General features: G+C 46.4%; 1 protein-coding gene across 1 annotated transcript; it reads right to left on the bottom strand.

The window, feature by feature from the left end:
- Positions 1–910: 910 nt before the first annotated feature.
- LOC124695620 (protein DGS1, mitochondrial-like) lies at positions 911–7,361 on the bottom strand. The gene is made up of 14 exons (XM_047228446.1): positions 7,159–7,361; positions 6,794–6,908; positions 6,551–6,690; positions 6,129–6,303; positions 5,876–6,031; positions 5,488–5,682; positions 4,883–4,983; positions 3,607–3,696; positions 2,785–2,857; positions 2,670–2,698; positions 2,439–2,562; positions 2,106–2,216; positions 1,240–1,340; positions 911–1,161 (listed from the first exon to the last, which is right to left on the bottom strand). Exons 1-14 carry the CDS (start codon positions 7,359–7,361, stop codon positions 1,044–1,046), a joined length of 1,731 nt encoding a protein of 576 aa, XP_047084402.1. The 3' UTR covers positions 911–1,043.
- Positions 7,362–24,670: the final 17,309 nt, after the last annotated feature.

Below are 24,670 nucleotides of genomic sequence, written 5' to 3'. Positions count from 1 at the left end.
CAATCAACAGTGGCGGCACCCAAGGATTTGGCTCCCGACAGGAAAAAAATCCCGGGGGTGCTCGGGATTCCCGGTTACCGCGGTTCCCGGGAAATCCCGCCCGGTTACCGGACGAATTCAAAAGCTAAAATTTAAATTCAAAGAGAATATTCGCTAAAATTATATAGAATATTCGCTAAAATTTAAATTTTTCGCAATAAAACAAAACAATCGGGATTTTTTACCCGGTTAGACCAATTCCCGTGGGTGGTCGGGATATCCGGTTCCCGGCCGGGAACCAGATTTCCCGGGCGGTAACCAAATCCCTGGCGGCACCTCACAATATTACGAGCAGGATCATATGTTGGCAAGTTCAAAATGTATGGAGTTTTTCTTGTTGGATGATCACATTGTAGAAGATGTTGTCTTTCTACCGTTTCGGCTGTGTCACCAAAGATGGACGACAACATCTTTACCGTTGATCCCCGATTCAACGACAGGGAATGAGCTTGGTGTCATCAAAATCTTTAGTAGCCACGCACAGGGGCATCAACTGGTATGGAGTAGGTTGGAGGTCCTTGAAGGTCTTTAGCTTCATATGCAATCTTTGGTATCAACTACAAGTGTTTAGGTCATCTTTATTTGTTGTTGTGCATCTAGGCACCTTTGATCCCTGCTCGATGCTTTGTCGCCGAGATTTGTTGTCCCGTGAGCTCTAATGTTAATATATTTCCATGTTCAAAAGAAAAAAGACCCTGTGCTGCCTACACAGGAATCTCGTGTTGACAGCTTCGCCCAAAGAAGCAAAAACACAATATCATTTGTGACGCCCATTCTTATCTACCGAATATAACAAACTGAGACGAACTGTGGTGGGCACTACGGGCAGGACAACAAAGGACATGCGGCCTCATGGCTCTAGGCAAACGGCTCACAAAGTCACAAGCATTCACGTTAAAATCTTCACGTGTTCTAGCACAATATAAGTAGCAGATTTTTCACGGTATAATTTACAGGTAAGTTAACTGAATCACTGCTCGACCAAAGCCTGATAAATAAGAGATTTACAGATGTTGCAGTGGAAATAGGCACTCGTACATCGAATCCAGTCGCGATAAAATATTCTTCTTACGCTGCATTCCCGTGCTAGGCATTGCCAGCTGAAAAATGTCTTCTCTAACTCTGCAGTGCAAACAATCTGATCAACAGGCCATCATAATCAATGAAAGAAGTGGAAAGAACTTTTGAGCTGGGACGGACCTAAACCACTCGTCTGTTCCCCGAGCATGAAACTCAACAGCATTGTATAGTCTGTCAAGCGCGTACACTGCCAATCCAAAATTAAAGCACGCCTCTTCATCCTGTCAAGTAAGAAACACAGGTTCTTAATCCCAATAAAAAAAATAGAAAGTTTCTGACAAATGGCTTTCTCACTAATACAAGTGCTTTCATCTCAATATTTAGGGTGAAAGGTCAGAGTGTTCAATCTCGAATAGGGAAATTCTGGTCCTATCATACTTGTGCATATAAAAATAACGGATTGACCACAAAGAGGTTCAATGATCATCTAGGAAGCAAGCCTCCACTCGGACAATGCCTGCAAGTGGAGAAACAGGGCAGGACAGATGGGATCGGCCGATCACCAGCCTGCGCGGCAGCCCAGATCTCTTGCTCATTGACGCCTGCCTAGGGAGAATGGCATTGGTGGACAGAGGCATGGCTGGGACCGGTGACCAGTCAGCTGTTGGTGTGACTGGGAACGAAAATGCTACTACTGACACCCAAGAATAAAGGGGTCAAGACATACAATCCTGAATATCCACTATGGGCTCATGTTACAAAAATATCAATTTGTATTCATTATATTGTACTGGATGTATCCTTATCCGTGTAACTTAGAAGATTGCAATTAAGAGTAAGTGAATAATCACCAACAGGACACCAAATGACACAAGAACTTGAAAAGAAAGTGTGTATGAATCTAAAAACACAAGACAGAGTAAGACTAAATTATGATCTACTCCCTCCGTCCCGTAATATAAGATGCTATTACAACCAATTACAAACTATATTGGTTGTAATAACATCTTATATTATGGGACTGAGGGAGTACTAGATAAAATTACCATTTCATTATCTTTGCATCTCATGAACTCCATAAGTTTTTGCTCAGCCTGAATGAGAAGCAGCCTTCCCTGACGCCTTGCAATCCTGCCTTTCCTTTCTGCACCTTGGACCTAATTCACAATCATTGCAGTAGTTAAGACATATTTAACACGCCCTCTTTTCTACTTTCTTCACACTACACTCGTCTACTATGCAAATTGCAAGATATGGGGTATAAATAGGTTATAAACATTAACATATCAAAGGCTCCAAAAAACTACAATAACTTTTGCCGGGTGCCCTGGAGTTGATATTGCAATCAAGAAGATAATGACAGAAGTACATATACATACATGCACAGCCAATGCTCGTACTGGACTGAGCAGCAGAAGAGAAAGACCAAATGTAGGCAGAGCTGCAAGCATAGCAAGATTTATCCGATTTGCCTTCACAATACGATCCAATTCCACCAATGACCTGTGTAAGAACAGTCCGATTATCTCTTGTATGGAACATTAAACACGGCAAAAATACATCTGCGTGCATTTTAATCCATATTATTGGGCAATAATAGCAAAACTTACTGCTCAAGATCTAGTCTATGCTTCTGGATCTGAAAAATTTAAAGTTTAAGTTCAGAAAAAATGTCAGTTACTTGCATTGGATGTAGCCTATAAACAGAAAATAAAAAGAACGAACCTCAATAAGCATGGTACGGGCTAATTCTCCACTGAACATGTTTTGAACTGGATGCTTCAGCTCCTCCTCATATCTGCATTAATGTACAAGTAAATGCTCAAATAATCAGAACCAATGTGTCCATTAGATGGTTATATAAAATCTGCCATTAAAATAAGTCTATTGAGTGGGCATAAAGAGAAAGATACGCGTCAGCTAGTTTTATAGCCAGGGTATGTAAATTAGCAACAAAGATATTAGAAACATGGATGAAGCATGCTTATTGTATGATCACTCTCCTCCAGATGCTACTGCAAATGTATGCCATGCCAATAAATTATACTAAACGATACTTTATGGCAGGGGTGGAGGGTGGGGGTAATGCAAAGGACTTTTCCCTACTTATGTAAGCAGAAAATACATTATTTGACACCGAATAATTTGCAGCCCTTGTCAGTTTCTAAAAAATCCATAATGTCGCTGCAATGGTTTTAAGGCGTCACTAAGGTGCTCGGGCACCCTTCGATAGCAAGGCAAGCCACAGCCAGAGCACTCGAGCAGCGGGAAACCGGGAAACAGGGGTAAATTTTGAAAGGCTGAGGTCAGTTAGTGGGTGGGATGGATAGGTGCTATATGGCTCAACAACCAGTTATTTTAAAGCCTTAGCGCTTATAGGTGAAATGTCCACCAGGAGCCTCGTGCCATCTTACCGCCTTAAAAACCTTTGGTTGTTGCCGTCATAGAACTACAGAGTCAGATTTTTTTTCAAAATGATAAAAAAAGAACCCTACCCTACTTATAATTGAGACGTGAAACCAGGTCATCTTTCTTGAAACAGTTTACCTCTTCATGACAGTGTCCATCAAAGCTTGCTCTGATGCATCTTGTGGCTGTTCTTCATTCAAAGTTTGCTCAGAGAAGGCAAGTAACATCCTGCAACACAAACAAGTGGGGTAAATAATGCAAAACATATTCGATAACACTCTAACATGCACTCAGAACATAACTGCAAAGCTGAAGTATCGTGTTTTGAAGAAAATGAGAATACTGAGTGGAATTATAGCACTCTGAATGACTGAATTTTCCCTCCGATGACAAGACTTTTAACAGATAGCAATAATAGCAAACTGTAAGTAAATAGAGCGTGTAGGTGCTGAAATGAACAAACTTGCTAGTCCAATTTTCTCACTCAATTATTTGTGGGGCAGGGTGTCTTTTGGGCGGTGCAAGGTTTTTTAGCCCTTCAGCCCCTCTGTCGTGCTCCCTTGGATCCGGTACAGGTTCTTGGGTGGCACATCAGACCTGCACCGCGAGTCTGTGCTTTTCAAGAGTTCATCATCTGGAGTGGGTTTTATATCTATAACTTCCATTATTAACCTATGGGGCTGGTTTTGGCCCTCTGTGTCTGGTTTTGATCATTTTTTTTCTGTAACAAATGGACCATTCTACTCTAATAGCTAATTGCGATATTCCTGCAAATCCAGGTCCTGAAATAATTAATTTGTACATTTAGACTAAGAATAAACTGGAGACGGTGAGGACAGTGGAAATTCTTTGACTCGAAAATCAGCTGGACAGGTTGGAGGTAAGAAGGGTGAACTGACACCACATGGGACATGCTGGTGACATGGAGAGCCAAACAAATTGTTTAGTTGTGCAAGTTATTCCATTTACTTTAGGCAAAATTGGTTTGAGGGAGTGAAGTTAGACTGGATAGTTAGAAGAAAAATGATCCCGAGGGGAGAAGTCAACCTCCTCGAGAAGATCTGTGATACTCATGCAAAGCTTAATTATTTGCCCACTAATTGTGCCTAAGGTAAATGGAAAAATCTTCAAAGTGCTGGATGTAGGCCAAATTGAAATTCCGGGCAACACTCACATTAAACAACACATACTTAAGTACTCATTTCAAAATCCCAACTCCACAGGTTTATATTGTGTGGATAATTCTTTCTTTTTACCTGAATAAGCATGTTAAACTTAACATAGGACAGATGGATATCAATTTAGCAACTGTATGGTACTGGTTCTTATGGTAAGCAAAAAAGAATACATGGAATTCAAGAAACAACCATGGTAAAATTAATCATCATACAGCAGAAGCAAAATTGGAGATAACCTTCGCAATGATTCTGCAGTCGATTGGGCCTCAAGTTTTCTCACTCCACATTTATCTGTGCACTTGAATACCCCGAGAAGCAAATCTCTAATGGAAATGGTCTAGTGATTGTCAAAAGAGAACAATTGAAATGATGTGAGCACAGCAACTGATTTCCAAATCTAAAGAATAATATATACCTGCTTGTAGCAAGGCTATGTAAAATTTGACTAATCTACATAAAAATTTATTGAACTATAAGGGAGATGGTGTTGTGAATGCGGCTGTGCTGATGCATATTAACAAGTGTCATGATATTATATTACTGTTACTTAGGTTTGTTCATTGCGATAACTGCAAGTGATCAACTGAAGGACACATGAATTCGCTTTGATGCGACACGATAATACCATAGCATAAGGGTACAGCTAATAATGCACAAATGTTTGCAATGAGTAACAGATCCAATCTTCCTGCAACTTGCATAATATGCTGTACAAGTAAAAATATAAACAACTGGAAAGACTCTGCCTCTATAAAATAGCTTGATTTACCTTCAGCTACCTTACAGCGGCATCAGAAATAGTAAGATAAATAATAAAATAGATATTCAAAAAGTATCTTACCGGTTTTGCAACATTCACATCCCAAAATCTAGCAGCCGACTCCTTAGCATCATGAATCCAGTTGTCCATGTCAGAACTTCCCATCAAGCTACTATGGCGTAAAAGCCACAGAGAACATGCAGAAAGGCCGATTGCTCCAAATGTGTAGGGTAACCAGTATATGGTAATATTTCGTGGCTTTCTATGGCTTGAAATCTATCATTCAAGAAATAATTGGTTCAGATAATACAAGCAACATATCGTTTTATGTAATGAATTTGTATAAGTGAGACACTATCACTATACAAGTTTTAGTGTTTCAAGATGAGTTCAAGAACAACTTCTGGGAATCTTATTACATGTCTCAGGTGCATACGTATTACAAGCAGTTGAGAGGGGAATTGTTTACCTCAGAAGAAACAAAACTATCCAGCCCCTGCAAGTTTTCATAGATTAAACTTATAGCGCTTTCTGTTACAGCGTCTGAACTCCCAACATGAACTTCTGGCAAACTTTTGAAGAGACGCATAGGTACGTTTCCGTCATGTGTTGCTACAATTTGACCCTGGAAACATTTGATTGTCCAGTTACATTAGTACATCAACGAAAGAATTATGACATAGCTATAACACCCAAGTATAGAAAAGACAAATACAGCATACATCGCCAGCATTTCCAAAAGAGTCCTCCAATTCGCGGAAGACAAAGTCCAAAGCCGCGATCAGTGTACACAGTGATTGATCTGAACTTTCCGTTAATTTATCTCTGCATGTATCAACTTCAGAATATACCTGTTGAAATTGCAAGTTAAAATTCATGTATACGATTATAATCCTGCTGCCCAAAGCAATATTAACAAAAAAGGCAAAGAGAGAAAAGCTTGGAATTCAACTAGAGTAGTAAAAAAGATTCTTTGGGCGATAGCAGCTAAGAAATTGATTTTCGAACTACACTTGAGAAAATTTAACTCTGCGCGGAATCAGCAGAGCATCAAAATCGTATCACATCTGAATAACAAACCTTAGAAAGAAAAACAGCCAGACAGCGCTGCATTCTCTTGAGGGCAGTAACTTTTGTGGCGAACATATCAGATGCAGAGTGTAAAAGGTACTCGGATGGGCTTCCGTTGCTCCTGAGGCTAGTCAGAGCTTGGCATGTTGCTTGAGCAAAGGCCTCTGGACCTCTTTGAAACATCATAAAATACACTAGATGTGAATCTGTTCCCTGCAAAAAAATAAAATGAAGGTGAAACAAGCAAAAGACTAGAGATTCTGATGAACTGTCACTCTGTTCCTAAATTTCTGGGACAGAGGTAGTAACTTAATACCAAGGCTCTTGACTGCCAATACTGTATGCTTTTGTGAATAGTATGCAGATTAGACAGAGTGTGTTGCACGACATCTTCTAAGATGGCCAAGGATTTGGGCATCTCACCAGCAATCCTGCAAAGATCATATAGTCAAACAAAAAATCTCCATGTAACTTTACATCATCAGAGAACAATGGCCACATAACCGGATCTATAATGTTATCTCCAAAAAAAGAATGTTGAGTTTGCCAATGCTGCATCTGTCCTGTAACCCAGAATCTATGTAAAATTCACTTGGCTTGCCCAAGCGTAGCATATGCGGCACTGGTTAAGCACAAGTCTGGATTCTGGAGAGCATAAGAAGAGGAGTATGGGTTTCTCACCGTAAGGAGTCGACGGCATCATGGCTAATGGGGAGCGGGAGAGCATGCCGGCGGCGGCCACGAAAGAGTCGGCGGTAGAGATTGGAGGTGCCGGGGAGGAGACCCGAACTCCATACGAGAGCGGGCGCTAGCAGAGCGGCCGCAGCCAGCTTAGCGACTAGATGGCCTCCATCGATCAGAGTATCGCCCGGCGAGGTCGCCATGGCACGGTACGAGGAACCGTCGGGTCTCGGCGGCTTTGGAGTTAGGATGGGCGGCACGTACGGCGGCAATGGAAGGGGAGGGCAGGTGGTGACCGGAGGATCAAAGGTGAGGGACGCGGCCGGCGAAGCGGGGAGGTGTCGGGCTTGCACCGTCGCGCGGGTGCGCGCGGCGGCCTGAGGGAACTCTCGTGTTGTGTTGGGGAGGAGACTGCTAGCGCGCGAGGAGTTTTTGCGTTGGCGAGGTACGCGGTGGGTTTAGAAGGACGGGCAGCGTGGAGCTCGTATTTGAATTTTTTGGTTGCGCCTCCGACCGGGACAGGGTCCGCCGCCGCGACGACGATCCGCCGACACAGAGATCGGGACCGACCGCGACCGGGACCGGGACGAGTCGCCCTCGCGCCGAGCCTCTAATGCTCCTATCGGCTTGGCCTAGGCTGATTGGCCCTGTCGGCTTCGTCCAGCCACTTGGCCCATCCCCATTAGGCCTGTTGGCTTCGGCCGGGCCGATAAGGGCCTGTCGGTTTGGGCCAAGCCGATTGGATCCTAGTTTTGTAAATTCTCTAAAATGCATAGTATTATTTATGAAAATTAATAAAAATTGCAATCTATACCTATAATAATAAAGGAGCTAAGGTTTCTGCCAAAATTTTCGTCCAACTTTTTTTAGACGATTTTACCCTCCCACAGAAACACATAATACTGAGGCTGCCACCATACCGGTTCGCGCAATCGCGCTCCGTCCACATCTTTTCGAGCGTATCACTGTCGAACTCTGCCCCCTTCCCCCATCCTGCAAGGACTCCTCCGTCCTCACGCTAAATAAATAGCAAACAGATCGGTTCCTAGCTTATACGGCAGCGCGCCGGCGTTCGGGTTCGTTCCGGGAGGCGATGGGTACTCCGCGCAACAATGGTTCAACCGAAAAAGGCCACCCATCGCCCGTGTGGGCAGGAGTGTTTTGGATGCTGGAGGGCAGGACAACCGGGGGCAGAGGACGGCGATGAGGCGGGACACACAGACCGCATACAGCGCGTGCACGGACACGAAGACGACCCCGGCGTGGCAGCGTCGACGGCGGTTCCACGCGCGCCGGTTGCCGTCAGGGCGCACGGCGAGGTCCCTCGGCGCTGAGATCGGAGGGATCCCAGATCCGAGTAAGATACCGGACAATTTTCAGAATCGAACCGGAGGGTCCGATTGCCGTCTCTCCGAAAGAAGAGTTCGAGCGCCGGGTCACTAGATCGGGGGCGGAGCCGACGGATCCGAACCAAGGGCGACTTGGAGGCCAATTGCTGGTTGATTGATCGATTTTCTATCTTCCCCGCGCGCCTACGAGTGAACTTTCTTTTGTTGGTGTGCAGCCTCGCCCACGCTTTTCCTGCAGCTAAGGTGAACTGCGCTTTGCGGTTCAGATCTCTAGCAAAGTTGATTTTTCCAGCGTCGCCGGCACCGAGCGTTTCGAGTACAAGCTGGTGGCGCTGCTCGAGCTCGCAGCAGCGGATGAGGATGGCAGCATGAAGGAAGCGCTGGCGGGGGCGGGCGAGGAGCTGGCCGATGATTCGGCCTCTGCTATGGCCACAGCAAGGCGAACGAGCCACAAACGCCGCTCATGATGGCCTGGCGACGACAGCTTCACTGCACTTAATTGGGCCGCCTTTGGTGTAATTTCTTGCACAGATAGCACATGCGGCTGTGGCTCGAGGAATAAGCACATCGACCCTGCTTCATAGTTGGAATCCTCTACGTACGTGGTCTAAACTTATATTTTTTAATACCCACTTTGATCCATATTAATTGTCAATCTCAATTTTTATACGAAATCAAGAGCACTTAATATGATTGTGTTCTACTTCTATGTAACGTGTCGCTAATATTGTTTGCAATTTCTGAATAATGAATTGTCGAGGTGCGTACATGTAACTAAATAAAAGATTAATAATGATGGGTAACAAGTAGATAAAAAATCAGAAAAAATAAAGACTTAAGATGAATGTGTGCACTGATACCGGTTAGACATAGATTGATTTTGGCCAAAATTTAGGTCGCATCAACTATTTTAGTCTAATATTTGATATCTTTTTCATCCCGCTGCAACGCACGGGCACTTTGCCTAGTACTTAAATAATTGCCCCAATCTTCCTGCATCTGCGTGGCGATTTAGTGCCGGCCAGCGGGTCCTAGAGGTTACATATTATTCCTAAGCCTTTGTGTTTTATATTTCACATTTTGGTTGTGCCTCAGCATGTATGTGTATGGGATCCCATGATCCAACAAGACATCCGGCTATTATTTATTTCAATGAAGGGGCAATTTTCTTACAGTGTTACATATTCAGCCTTTTTGGGTGGTAATTAAACAAATACTAGTATATGCTTGAGGCGACTTTACAAGTACAAAAGAACCCGAAGAAGCTAGAGAGAATACTGTCGTGGAGCTCACTCAAGCCATAAACATGCATCACCACAATTCTAGGAGCTCACTGAAGCCATAAACATGATATCGCCACAATTCTAGGGAGTGATGTTTTATCTCTTAGGGCGACTTCTTTTGGGTTTATAGGCTAGGTGCCAAACCAACGAATCCCAAAAGAACTCTCTGCTTAAATATGGCTTATTTTGACCGAGAAGCAAGCTCGCAGTGCAAAACCAGAAACTGGGCGAGGCCAGTTTCCCGAGCTTCTCCCTTATGAAGCCGAACCGGTACATCAACCTGCCCTTGTAGTTGATTGCATTTTACAGCAAATGCCACTCCGAAGTCAAAATCCATCCCGAACGCATTCACCAGAAAAGAGAGAATGAAAAAGAAAAAAGGAAACTTACCGTATCTTCTCCCGAGCGCGACGCCGCTCCACCGCCCCTGACGCCGGCCCCGCCTCCTCTCCGCCGCTCCACCGCCCCCGACACCGGCCCCGCCGCCGCTCCGCCGCTCCACCGCCCCCGACGCCGGCCCCGCCGCTCCACCACCGGAGCCCCCGCCGCGGCCTCTCTCGCTCGCGGCCCGGCCCCGCCGCCGCTCCACCGCCCCGATGCCGGCACCGCCGCTCCACCAACGGCGCCCCCGCCGCGGCCTCTCCGCTCGCGGCCCAGCCCCACCGCCGCTCCGCCGCTCCACCGCCCCCGACGTCGGCCCCGCCGCTCCACCACCGGCGCCCCCGCCGCGGCCTCTCCGCTCGCGGCCCGGCCCCGCGTCGAGCTGCTACCGCGACCGCTCCTCTCGCAGCCGGCTCCGCCTCGATCCGCCGGCCCCGCCTCGATCCGCCGCCGCCTCTTGATGACGACCCCTATGTCCGCCGCCGCCACAGTAACTACCATGAAATGCTTCTACTTTTTCAGTTTGCTCCTGCCACTGTGTAGTTCATGGCTGTGATCATTGTTCAAATTTAAATTGCACTCATATGTGTTTACTGATGTTGTTATGCATCTAGATTTGTATTGTACTAAATTATACTATGACACCATATTCTAATTATGATTAGACTTTCCATAATTTTTTTGATTCATTTATAGATGCTTTTTCACTAAAAACGACCATATCTATGGTATTATAAGTTATTTTGAGCACATATCCAATTTAGGGACATTACAGACATTTCAGAACTTAACACCTCAAATAAGTCAAATTCATAGAAGCCCAAAAGAATAGGAGGAACTTGCTTCTAGGAGCTTCTCCCCACCACAGTTTCTCCCCACCATTTCCTATAAGCTGGCTTATGCATAAGCAGGAGCCCAAAAGAAGTCGCCCTTAGATTGCATATGTTTCCTTTATTTTAAAATTTATCTTTGATATATTTTAAAATATCAAGAAAAAACTTACCAAAAAGTTTACGTTTACATCTTCACATGTGCGCACATAGTCTTTCCATGAAAAATCAAATTTTCGTTTAGCTATGAAAAAAAGACAAATTTTGGTGCTAAAAATAAAGCTTTTGTGAGAGATATTTTTTCTTTTTTACATCGATCACAAAAAATACATCGTTTTTTCATGAAACTATGTGAACGCACATAGATTGTCGAGATGAATATGCGGATTTTTTTTTTGTTGAAATTGTTTGACGATTAGAAATATGAGTTTTGGGTGGAGGGAGCATATGCACCCGGGAGCTGAATTGAATTTCCACCTATATAGTACAAATATAGTTGAATAGGGTAGTTTCGCGACACTATGGGTACGGTGATATTCGGTGATCATCTCGATCCATCTTCAAAATTCTAGATGCTGGTTCATTATTTGTCATTCATTTATGACTAGGCTTGTTAGCATTCCGGTCCTATCATGAGATTCATGTTTCCCAATGGCATGGACTCCATGCATAACTCATGCAGATACCTGGTAAAAAAAAAACACACATGCAGATACAATGCAAGGCCAGTGGGGAATGCTTGTTCCGTGTTTAGCAACAAATTCATTCTTGTTGTGTATCGCGACGACTATATATTGTGAGGGTCAGAGACGTTGGGAATTGTGATAAAATGGAAGCACCACGAGATTTTGGATCGTAGGAGCATAGAGTGTATGTGTATGTGGTAAGGGAGATGAGATACTAGAAGAGAACTGAGATATCATAGAAATGTTAGATGTATATATCTGTATATTGTAGTTTCCCCATATGTTAGGGGGTTTTCTGCATATGTGCACCTGTACATGTACTATATATTGTGGCCTTTGGCCCCTGGTAATACAACAAGCATATTGCCCTAACATGGTATCAGAGCCGAAATTGGTTCTCTAAATTTTCCGGCCGACGTTGCTTGTCCGTCTAGCCGTTCCTCTGCTTCTCTCCGTCGCCCGTCTGCTTCTTGTCATCAATCGCCGGATCTCCACGCGCCCCGCGCCGGCCCTCCACTTCTGCCCGCTGCTCCCCTGTGCAGCCCCGCGCTGGATCTCCACGCGCCCCACGCCGGCCCTCCACTTCCGCTCGCCTGATCGATTGGCTCCCGCGCTGATCCGCTCGCCCGACGCCGTCCCGATTCGTCCGCTCTCCGCTGCTCTCCCGTGCCGGCCGCTTCTCTCCCGCGCCGCCCAGTTCCTCTGCTCCCCGATCCGATCCGGTTTCTCTCTCCTGCCTGTTGACTTCGATCTGAAAAAAAGCAACAAAAAAAAGAGAAAAAAAGAGCTATGTCTTCCTCGGGCTATGTTGCGATCCCTCGCTGCCCGGTGATCTTTGATGGCGCGAATTACCCTGATTTCGCTGCCTTCATGCGCGTCCACATGCGCGGTCTTCGTCTTTGGGGTGTGCTTTCTGGCGAGGTCTCCTGTCTGCCGTGCCCCGTTGCTCCTACGGTGCATGTTGCACCGCCACCTGTTGCCCTTGCTCCTGATGCTACTCAGGCGGATAAGTATGCAGCCAAGAGTGCTGATGACACTGCTCTGGCTGATTATGACCGGAAGGTGCAGGACCACTCTACTGCCGTTGCGACTTACCGGCTGGATCTGACCGATTACACCCAGTGGATAGATGAGGATGCTCGTGCTGCTGCTGTTCTCACCTCCAGTGTTCTGCCTCAGTATGCTGCTGAGTTTATAGGTCTTCCTACTGCTGCTGCTCAGTGGGCTTTTCTTCGTCAGTGCTATCAGCCGTCTGGGGATGCTCTCTACCTGTCTGTGGTCCGCCAGGAGCATGCCCTTCAGCAGGGTGATTCTACTATTGATGAGTTCTACACTCAGAGTGCTGCTATTTCGCGTCAGCTTGATTCTCTCCGTACAGCTGTGTGTGCCACCTGTCCCTGTTGTATGACTGTGCGCGCGGATCTGGAGTTTCAGCGTGTTTTTGAGTTCTTGTCGCGACTCCGTAAGGAGTTTGAGCCGCGCCGTGCCCAGCTGCTTGCCCGTGGTCGTGTTCCGCTCTCTGAGGTACTTGCTGAGCTTCGTGCTGAGGAGACTCGTCTTCGTGGTGCTGGTCTTCTTGAGGTTCCCTCTGTTCTTGCTGCTCGTGGCCCTCCTGTGCCGTCTGCTCTTGGACCTCCTATGCCGCCGGCTTCGTTGCGGTCTCCGTCACAGCCGATACTCCCTACTCCTCCATTCCAGGGCCAGCGTCAGCCCAAGCAGCCTCGTGGTTCGACATCAGTTCACGGCACCCTACGTGGCGGGACTGGCCACTCTGTCTCTACTTGGCCGGCGGAGGGATCCTAGCTTACGTCCGTCGCAACATACTCGTCGTCGAGCTGGTTCTTCAGGATCTTCTGCTGTTGCGCTATCTGATCAGGACATTATCCGTGGTCTTCGTGGTCTGTTCGCTGGTACATGCTCTTCCTCGACGAGAACTGCTGGTTCTGTGCCTGGCTCTTCTGGCACCGCGCGACCACCACCTTCCACACGATCGAGTACGTCATCCCCGTGGTATCTGGATTCTGGAGGTTCTTTTCCTATGACCTCTGTGTCTTCTATTCTTTCTGCTCTTCGCTCTCTTGTTTCTCCTGTTCGTGTTATCACGGCTGATGGTACCTCTCTTCCTGTTTCCAGTCGAACCACCCTTTCTACTGCCTCTTTCTCTGTTCCTGATGTTTCTCATGTTCCTAGTCTTAAGATGAACCTATTTTACGCTAGTCGAGCTTATCGATTCCGGTTGTCGCGTCATTCTTGACGCTGATTCTTGTCTTCGTTCGGGACCGCCGTACACGGGCCCCGGTGACATAGGCATCCCAAATGGGCCCGCCGAATATAGTACCCGGGGTTTATTGAAGGCCCACTACCCGAAGGATAAGAAGATTCGGAAGCCCAAGATGTGTTAAAGGAAAAGATAGAGTTGTAATAGGAAGTGTTATTTGTAATCCGGCGGGATGAGTTAGAAACCGTCCCGGACTACGTAACTTGTACAAAACGAAACCCTCGGCTCCACCTCTTATATAAAGGGGAGTCGAGGGACGAAGAGATCATCGAATCATTGTCTGCAAACTCTAGTTTTCATATTCGTCGAGTACTTTTCGGCTGAAACCTTCGAGATCTACTTGCCCTCTACTTCTAACTAAACCCTAGCCTACAATCCATAGGCATTGATAAGTTAATCCCTTGTCAATTGGCGCCGTCTGTGGAAATTAGAGGCGTAAGGAGCTGATCTCGATGGCACGTTCAAGATCTTCGACATCGTCAACCGGAAGCAACACTATGGATCGAGGTAAACAGATCGCTGCTGGTCTTGTTGATTTTGTTCCTCACCCACCCTCCCGTTTGGATGCATATGCGTATCTGGCGGAGCCCTTGGAGATGACGTTCGGAAGGTTCCACTTTCGCGTCGAGAAAGAAGGGTCGTATCGTATCGAAATTCCGATTTCGTCGGGATCGTCGGCGGTCGATTCTGATTTTTCAAGCTATACATCGTCAACTGAGTCAGAAGAAGAAACTTCGGCAACACGTTACGTCAGCATCAGAGCAAGAGAGAAACTCGCCAAGATCTTCAGCAACGCATCGTTTGAGTCATCTGCGGACTCATATATACGCGATGGCTCAAGCGATGTCGACAGTTACGACTTCGTCGACAAATCTCTCACAGTGGGCAAGGTCTTCATCAATCTCAACAATGATGTCACCGAACCCAACATAGATCTGAGTACAAAATATCATCAGATTTATGCTATCGAAAATCAAGAGGAAACATCGGAGGCTTTCGACGAGCTGGGAAATCCTTTTGTCGATCCCTCAGATTTAAGGAGAGGTATGGGCACTAAATATGTCGGGCCCACACCACGCGTCAGAGTTCAACTTCCACAGGCAGCCTCGGGATAGAGCGGCAAAAGCCATAGATGGTTCGGAACCAATGACGACGACAGCTACAGCTCAAGAGCTGCAAGCTTATCAATATATGCTCGCACGAACTGCCCGAGAAATAGAAAAACGGAGGCACTGAGTTGAACAGGAGAAAGGAGGCAGCTTACGCATCCAGCGGGAGAAGGGCAGATCTAAGTGGACAATCTAGAGTTTCGGGTGATAGCCACGGAGAGGCTCGGAACGAGAGGAAGATCAAGGTTACAACACATACCCGAAGCAGAAAGAGAGCACTTGATTCAAAACCTCGACATGTCTTTTATGACGATAGATACAAGAGGAAATATTATCCCTAAGACACCGGAAGGCTGGGTATATGGCGACACAAGCTTACATCCTTGCATCCGGACCACCCCGGGAGATCCAAGGGAAACATTATACAATATGGCGTTAGCAAGGGTTGGAGCTATGGGGACAGCGTTTGTAGCAACGCCTCCCGAAGAAGCGGCAAGGCAAAATAGTCCACGACCTGCGGCAGAGCAACGGCGGCGGTTCTCGAAGGACCAAGTGGAGCAAGAGACACAGGAGTACAAGCAAGGGTCGATAGAGCAAGACAAAGCAGAAGGGATCATCGGCAGTCCCCGGAGCTTAATGACGAGGATATGTGCGGTCTACCGTGTTTCACGAGAAGAGTTCGAAAAACTCGAGTCCCCTCAGGATTCAAGTTACCCGATCACTTCAAAAAGTTCGACGGCCTGCAAGATCCGGAGGACTGGTTAATTGATTACCTCGAGACGGTGAAGCTAACTGGAGGAACTAGAGCAACAGCGATGCAAAGTATTCAGGTGCACTTAAGCGGAGCCGCACGATCTTGGATCAAAAAACTCCCGCCAGGATCCATCGACAGTTGGGAAAGTTTCGAGGACGTATTCGTCAAGAACTTCAGGTCCACATGCAAGAAGCCTGCGTCGTTAGAAGAGCTGAGGGCGTGTCGACAAAAGCCAGATGAGTCAATGAGAAAATACATCCAAAGGTGGAACATCATAAAAAACTCGGCGGAAAATATATCTGACGAGGGAGCAATAGATGCGTTTGTCGCAGGGAATCAGGCGTGGAGATTTTGTCGAGGATTTGGGAAGGACCAATCCAAAAACAGTATCCGCGTTGATGGAGATAGCAAATAGATGGGCAGACGGAGAAGACGCTGTCCACAATAAACGACACAGGTCGCCAGAAGAGGACCGTAGTCGAAATTATCAGGCGAGGCGACGATTTCCTCGGCAGTATCCGAATTATGACGCCCCAGGGCAAATTTCGGCAGGATTTCGGGCAAATACGGGAGGAAGCAACAGAGACGATTATCAGAGAAGCAATGAGCAGCGAAGCGATAATAGGGACGACTCCCGCAACAGGCAAAATAGTGGGCCAAGGTTTCCACGACCTTTTGTGTCTCCCGAAGAAATGCTGAACGGACCGTGCCAGATGCACTTCTTCCTCGACAGCAATGGGAAAAGACGATCGAGGCATCTACGGAAAGATTGTCGAAATTTTCAAGCAATGTTCGGATGTGCGAAAACGCTCACGCACGAGCAGCACAAAGAAACCCTCGGGAGCCTAGGAGCGAAGTTCATCTACCGCCACCTCCCGCGATTACGGAAGGCAATCAACATCGGCTCGGAATAGCGGCAGCACTTGCACCACCACCCTATGTTGATCCTAACTCCAACGGAGCGAGTGTCGATGATTCGAAGGGAAGGCCGTCCAATAGAGCTCAAAAAGTAATCTCGCGACAGTGTTCATGGCGGAGAAAATGCCTCCACCAACGGTTGAGTACCTCAATTGGTCGGGGCAAGACATCGGTTTCACCATAGCGAGACCACCCGCAACAGGTCCCTCGACCGAGGCGGTCAGCACTTATACCGCCGGCGGTTATCGCAGGATTTGACGTTTCTCGAGTATTCATAGATGGTGGCGGTAGCTTAAACCTTATGTATGCGAGATACATTGAGGAAGATGAACATATCCTTAGCAAACCTGAAGCCAACGGACACAAGGTTCCACGGCATCACACCGGAGAAACCAAGTTACCCATTGGGGAAGATCAACCTCGACGTTCGGTTTGGAACCCGAGAAAATTATAGAATCGAGCTGGAGTTCGAAGTCGTGGATTTTCCATCGCAAGTACCACGCTTTGTTGGGACGACCGAGCATATGCTAGGTTTATGGCAGTACCACACTATACATACCTGTTATGGAGATTGCCTGGACCCAAGGGACCAATCACGGTCAAAGGGAGTTTCGCTTTAGCTGATAAATGCGACAAGGATTTCCATCGGTTATCAGAAACCTTCGGGATGCAGGCTGAATACTTGGCGTCAAAAAGCATGACCGATTACGACGTATCGCCGGACGTTGGAAGGCCAAACAAAGAATCAACTTTCAACACGAGAGAAAAATTCTAAGGAGGTGCGATTCACCCGACGGATCCAAAAAGACGACGTCCATTGCAAACAACATGGATATCGCATAGGAAAGCGCGCTCGTCGAGTTCCTCCGTGAGAAGTGGAAAATCTTCGCATGGTGTCCAGCTGACATGCCAGGAGTACCCAGGGAACTTGCCGAGCACCACCTAAATTTGGATCCAACGACGAAACCAATTAGACAACCTTTGCGGCGCTTTTCGGAACCAAACCGCAAATCCATGCTATCGAAATAAATCGACTAGAGGAAGCTGGTTTTATCGGAGAGATATCTACTGAAGCCACATGGGTAGCTAACCCGAGTGATGGTGCCGAAGAAAAACACGACAGTCCTTCGCATGTGCGTCGACTTCACGTGTCTCAACAAACATTGCCCTAAGGATCACTTCCCCCTCCCAAGGATCGATCAAATCATCGACTCCACGGCGAGGCTGTGAACGTCTTTCCTTTTTGGATGCATACTCCGGTTATAACCAGATCAGATTAAAAGAAGATGATGAAGCCAAAACAGCGTTTATTACACCTTACGGCGTGTTTTGCTACAAGACAATGCCTTTTGGTCTAAAAAATGCGGGAGCAACATATCAGAGGATGATGCAGAAGTGTTTAGCAACACAGATCGGGAAAAATGTGCAAGTATATATCGATGATGTCGTCATAACATCAAAAAAGGGGACAACGCTGATCGAGGATCTCAAAGAAACTTTTGACAATCTCGACAAATTCTGCCTCAAGCTAAACCCGACGAAGTGTTGTTTTGGAGTCCCGACGGAGAACTTCCGGGATTTCTAGTTTCAGCAAGAGGGATTGAAGCAAATCCCGACAAAATACAAGCCATAGTAACAATGAGGAAGCCAACAAAGTTGAAAGAAATACAGCTGACTAACCGGCCGAGTCGCAGCTTTGAGCAGATTCGTCGCCAGGTTAGGAGAAGAAGCGTTACCATTTTATGCGCTGATAAAACAAGGAGATAAATTCCAGTGGAACGAAGAGGCCGATAGAGCTTTCGAAGATCTTAAGCGAAAAATCTCGACACCACCAATCCTGGTGGCTCCAAAGGAAAAGGAACCCCTCCTGCTGTATATTGCAGCCACACCCCAAGTGGTTAGCACAGTGTTAGTTGTCGAAAGAGAAGAAGAAGGGAAAATCCATGGAGTACAGCGACCCAGTATACTTCGTGAGCGAAGTCTTGTCTCCCTCAAAACAAAGGTACCCTCAGTACCAAAAGCTAGCATATGGAGTATTCACGACAGCACGAAAATTGCGCCACTATTTTTCGGCACACCCGATCATAGTGGTCAATGAAGCTCCTTTGTCAAATATACTGAACAACCCAGAAGCTACGGGCCGTGTCTCCCTTTGGGGAATAGAACTTTCCCCTCGGGACATCACGTATGAAAAAAGAAAAGCAATAAAGTCGCAAATACTACCGGACTTCATCGCAGAGTGGATGGAGTTGCAAAATACAGGACCCCTGGATTTATCGAGAACCCGGACTATGAACTTTGATGGGTCCAAGAGACTAGAAGGAGCTGGCGCAGGAGTAGTACTCATATCACTGAAGGCGACAAGTTGAAGTACATCCTTCGGATGACGTTCCCTAACGCGTCTAACAATGAAGCGAGAATATGAGGCTCTCATACACGGGATGAAGATGGCGAAAGCACTACGGAGCAAATCGATTAAAAATCTTTGGCGATTCACGGTTGGTAGCTCAGCAAGTTATGAACCAATGTGATGCAGTCAATGATAGCATGATGGCATACAAGGAGGTGTACAATGAGCTCGAGAAGTTGTTCGATGGATGCGAAGTAAATCATATTAGTAGATTGAGCAATGACGAAGCCGACGTTCTGGCAAACATCGGGTCGCAATGCCTTGCAGTCCCACCAGGCGTATTTTGGGAAGAGATAACAGAGAGATCCACTGAGTCGACAAAATCAAAAAAGAAGGAGAAGAAACCCTCGGGGGCTACCAAGGAGAAGCAAGAGGAAGAAGAAGAAGAGCAAGACCTGGTCATGGTAATACAGATACCATGGATGCAGCCATACATATCATATATACTTAGGAAAGAAATACCCGACGATCCAGTCGAGGCAAGGCGAGTAATTCGACGCTCCAAAGCTTTCACAGTGGTTAAGGGAGAACTATATAAGAGAAGTATTTCAGGCGTCTTGCAAAGGTGCGTCACACCTGAAGAAGGAAGAATAATTCTAAAGGATGTACACGAAGGAATATGTGGCCACCACGCAAGCAGTCGAGCTATCGCAGCCAAGGTTTTTCGGGCAGGATTCTACTGGTTAACAGCAATTGAGGACGCTAAGGACATAGTACGAACTTGCGACGCGTGTCAAAGGTTTGCCGCAAAACCTCACTCTCCAGCAGCAGAGCTAGCACCAATACCTTTGTCGTGGCCCTTTGCACAATGGGGACTCGATATGGTGGGCAAGTTACACAAATCATGGCCAGGAGGAAAGGAGTATATGCTAGTAGCTGTCGACAAATTTACAAAGTGGATAGAAGCAAAGCCGATAAATTCACCAGACGGAGCATCTGCAGTAAAATTCATACAAGGCCTCGTCTTCAGGTTTGGAGTGCCCCACAGCATCGTCACAGACAACGGTAGCAACTTCACATCCAATGAATTCAAAGACTATTGCAAAGAGGTGGGTATCAAGCTGAACTTTGCGTCAGTTGCACATCCTCAAACCAATGGGCAAGTCGAGAAAGCCAATGGCATAATGCTGCAATGGCATCAAGAAACGTCCGTTGGGACCTTTAGAAAAAGCTCGACATACCTGGCTCTGAAGAATTACCAAGTGTGCTATGGAGCATCCGAACAACACCAAATACAGCGACACAAGAAACCCCGTTTTTCCGGTCCATGGCGCGGAGGCGTACTTCCAATAGAAATAGAGCACGACTCCCCTAGAGTCACGGCATATGATGAAGAAGCTTCAAAGACAGCATTGGAAGACGATGTAGACGCACTCGACGAAGCTCGAGACGAAGTACTATCTCGCGTAACCAAATATCAACGGGACTTGAAGAATTACCACGGTCGACGTTTGCGGCCAAGGTCTTTTCAAGTGGGGGACTTAGTTCTTCGGCTCACGCAAAAAAGTCATGAAAAACTCGAATCACCATGGCTTGGCCCTTACATCGTCACGGAAGTAATCGGAGGAGGAGCATACAGGATAAAGGACAAGAAGACAGGGGTGGAGGAGCCAAACCCCTGGAACGTGGCGCAACTTAGGCGGTTCTACGCCTAGAGTCGAAATATAGTCCTTATAAAACTTCAATGTACTAAAACGCCCACGAGTTTTCAGACGCACTCTTTTCCTTTTTCGGGGCACCGAGTGGGGCCGGGAAAGGTTTTTAATGAGGCGGGCTCGTGGTGCTACAATATAATAAAGATAGTGGAGATATACTTCTTATTTTTCGACACGCTCGGGGGCTCAAACGCCCAAGTCTCAAAATACATACAATATAGATTCACTGAAATATTTCGCCTTGGTACATTAATACCTCGCCAAATATAAAAAAAAAAATCGGGAGACAGCAATCATAAATATAGTGTACACATCAAAAAACATAAGTGCCTTGGTTTAAAAACCTCGCCATGCAAATATAGAACTTCGACATCAACGATACTCAAAAATGGGCAATCTACCCAAAGGACAAACAAAGATGTCTTATTCCAGCAGGAAAAATAGATTTCAAGGAAGGAAAAATAGTGCAATCTTCAGGCTCGGGGGCTTCAACAACATAGAGTACCTCAGCAACATACAATGAGTTCCTTCGGAAATATGAGATACAAGATTTCTAACATGATACAAGTCAATGAAATCCCAAGATAGTATCTACCGATAAACCCCTGGTTGTTTTGTGTTCAGCATAAGAACCCTTGGTAAAGAATTCGGAGTCCATCCGAAGAAGTTCATCTATCATCGACTCGGCCACAGGAGCTACCATGGCATCGATTGAGTCAATATCATTCTTTCGACGCGTTTTCTTGGCCAGGCAACCAGCAACAATCTTCGTCAGGTCCAACTTTGGGTAACAAATGTTTATCATAATCATGGCAAATCTCGCTCCAGCAGTGAGTTGAGCCCGCACAAAGTTATGGATGCGAGGAGCATCTCTCGAATACTTCCAATAATTCGGGAAGAGTTTTTGGAACCTCGTTTCGCGGAAACAGATTCCTATAGACAAGGGTTAATGTCGACGTGCAAAAGCTGAGAAAATCGCGCACCCGGCAAGCACGATCTTGGAACCTAACAATTTGTTGGGTTCGTTCGAGAGTGACCCGTAACAAACACCCATGATTAAGGGAGAGATTAACAAGAAGATTTGTCCTCTCATTCACTCTCCGATCTTCGGCGACGAGAATCAAGAAGCTGAGCCTGTTAAAAGCGACAGGGCAAGAAATTGGAAGAAAAGCACAGCAAGATAAAGAAGAGGCATCAAAAGAAAGCAAAAACGTACCTAGCATATCTGTGCTAGCTTCTAGCATTAGCTCAAGCATACTATTTTCTCGAGTTGTGGCTCCCTTCGCTTCCAGTACGGCAGCATCCCTAGCAGCCACAGCTTCTTCAGCTTGATGAAGAGCAAGTTTTTCTCCTTCAGAGGCTCTTCGAGATTGTTCCATCATGGCCAAAGTTTGTTTCTTCATAGACTGAAGTTGTTGTCGAAGTTCTTGTAAATCTTCCGACAAATGTCCGCCTGATGAACTCTTGAGGAGACCAGGGTCGACTAATATTTTCTTCGAGAAGGAAGATGCAGGTGAAGCAGCGGCAGAGCAAGGAGGAGTCGAGTAGTTATCAAATATTAACTGGAAAAGAAAGGCCCAGGATCAATGAAAAGAACGAAGGGAAATTTCATTACTTGCTAGAATATTTACATGGGTATTACAAAAGAAAGTTCTCCAGGAAGACTAAGTGAGTAATTGTCGCCAAGGCTAAAATGGCGACAAGAGCAAAAGAAACAGAAAAGAAAACAAGGAGACATGCCACTAGACCTCCGGCCTCGAAGAGCTAGGAGTCGAAGTTGGCTTGATCCCAAGATACGCCAAGATTTTCTTCGTATTGGGCTTGGCCGCCTTCATCAGTGACTTCCACCTCGACTGTTCTATCTGATCGGTGTCGCCAACCTTCGTCCAGTCGAGAGTCTGCTGGCTGTCAGCAACCAGAGCAACAGTATTTTCAACAGCCACCTTCATATTTTCATGGCGCATCTTCAGCCCAAGATCTTCCGATGGATTGAAAAGCTTGGCAAGGTCAAGGAAAGTCGAAGGTTCCTCTTTCTTCGGGAAGAAGTAGGGGAACAACGCCGACAAACCCGCACTGGCATTGGCCACGCCTTCACGAATTTCGCGCCCATGCAATTCCAAAAGAGAGAGTGCGTCAAGGAGAGGGTCGTTGACGGGATTTTCCGGATCAAAATCCCGATCTGTTTGGGCTGCCACGCGAGACAAAATATTAGTCGAAAACCAAGATACAGGAAATGCAACAAAATAGAAGAAATTGAGGATATTACTCGGCGTACGTCGACATTGCGACTTCAAACGCTTGATGACCCCTTGCTCACGTGCAGCTCGTGCGGTTTTCTGCTCGTGTAAGGCAGATTCAGCATCTTTGAGCCTCTGCTGCAATTCTTCGACACTAGCGGCCTTTGCTTTGGCATCATCAGCTTCAGCTCTAGCTTCGCTAGCGGCAAGCTCAACCTTCTTACGAGCCGTCTCACTTTGCTCGAGTTTTCGAGCAAGTGTCTCGGCACGTTGGTTAGCCTCCGCAAGTTTTTCTGTTGAGATGTGGAAAAGAAAGATCAAAAATAGCGACAGGCAGCATGAGTAAAAAACCAGGGAAAAACAGAGAGTATAAAAGTCGTTACCTTCGGCTCTGCTGGCATACTCGCGGTACCCAATAAATTGGGACCCGATGCGGATAAGATCCTTGATCATAGGCTGTCAAAGAAGAAGAAAAGAAGGGGAAAAACTTCGGCATTACAAAAAGTAAGGTTCCATAAAAGCAAAAAAGAGGAAAGATGGATCTCGATAAACTTACATCATCCAAGAGCTGCGACGAATAGTTGCTCGGTTGAGGAGGAGGCTCAACGATCATTTCAACCCTTGCCCTTTTTGGCGACTGGACAAGGGGGCTCGATGGTGGAGTAGTGGTGACGACGTTTTGTTGGGGAGGCGATGTTTCATCTCCTTCAACTAACGTGTCTGAAACAAGCACAGTACGTGACGTGCTGGTCCGAGGAGCTACGTCAGTAATTGGTACTTCTTCTTCCTCATCACTAGTGAACAAAAATCGACAGTACAAAAAGCAAGACAAGTTAAATCTTTCGAGTACATAAAAAAGGGGAGGAGAGATAAAGTTGACTTACGAGCTGATGAGGGACTCAACATAAGGATCATAAGCTGCCTTCGGATGAGAAGGAACAACTTCTTCAGCCTTAGAAATGCCAGAATCCCCGGCTTCAGTCCTTTTCCTTTTGTTCTTTGGAGAAACGAGCAGGAGGAAGGGATTCGAGTCGATTCACCGGCCTCGGACTCAGCCTCTTTCTCATGAGAAGCCGCAGATTTGTGAGAACCCGCGACTTCACTTTCGAGGAACAGAAGAGCCTTGAGCATCTTCGGCAACTATACCCATTTCTTCGACTTCTCCATCCTCCGGAAGAGGAGGAAGGGAAGCCATAGTAGGGTGATCCTATAAAAAATAGCGACAAAGGGAAAAATAGCGAGATATTAATACAATGAGATGCAGGAAAAATTCGGAACAAGATAAAAATTCGAGAAGACAAAATACCTCGGGAAGAGGATTGGTGGAGTTGTAGGGTGCCACGCGACAAGAGGAAGGAATAGGATCCTTCTTACTCAGCGAGGTAATTCTTCGAATAAGCTTCTCCAAGTCCTTCACAGAAAGATCTCCGGAGAGCCTATTGGCGTCATTGGCACCGTAGTATGTCCAAAGGGGATTTTTGCGAGCCTGAAGAGGCTGCACTCTAATTCTAAGAAAATAGGCTGTGATTTGGACACCAGATAACTCTTTGCCTCGAGTATTTTGGAGCTGATGAATACGAGACATAAGAGCTTCTGTCGCCTTTTTCTCTTCTTCGGAAACT

Source organism: Lolium rigidum, chromosome 3 (genome assembly GCF_022539505.1).
Source record: "Lolium rigidum isolate FL_2022 chromosome 3, APGP_CSIRO_Lrig_0.1, whole genome shotgun sequence".
NCBI lineage: Eukaryota > Viridiplantae > Streptophyta > Magnoliopsida > Poales > Poaceae > Lolium > Lolium rigidum.
The sequence above is the reverse complement of the archived record's forward strand: the minus strand, read 5'-3'. Positions and strand labels throughout refer to the sequence as shown.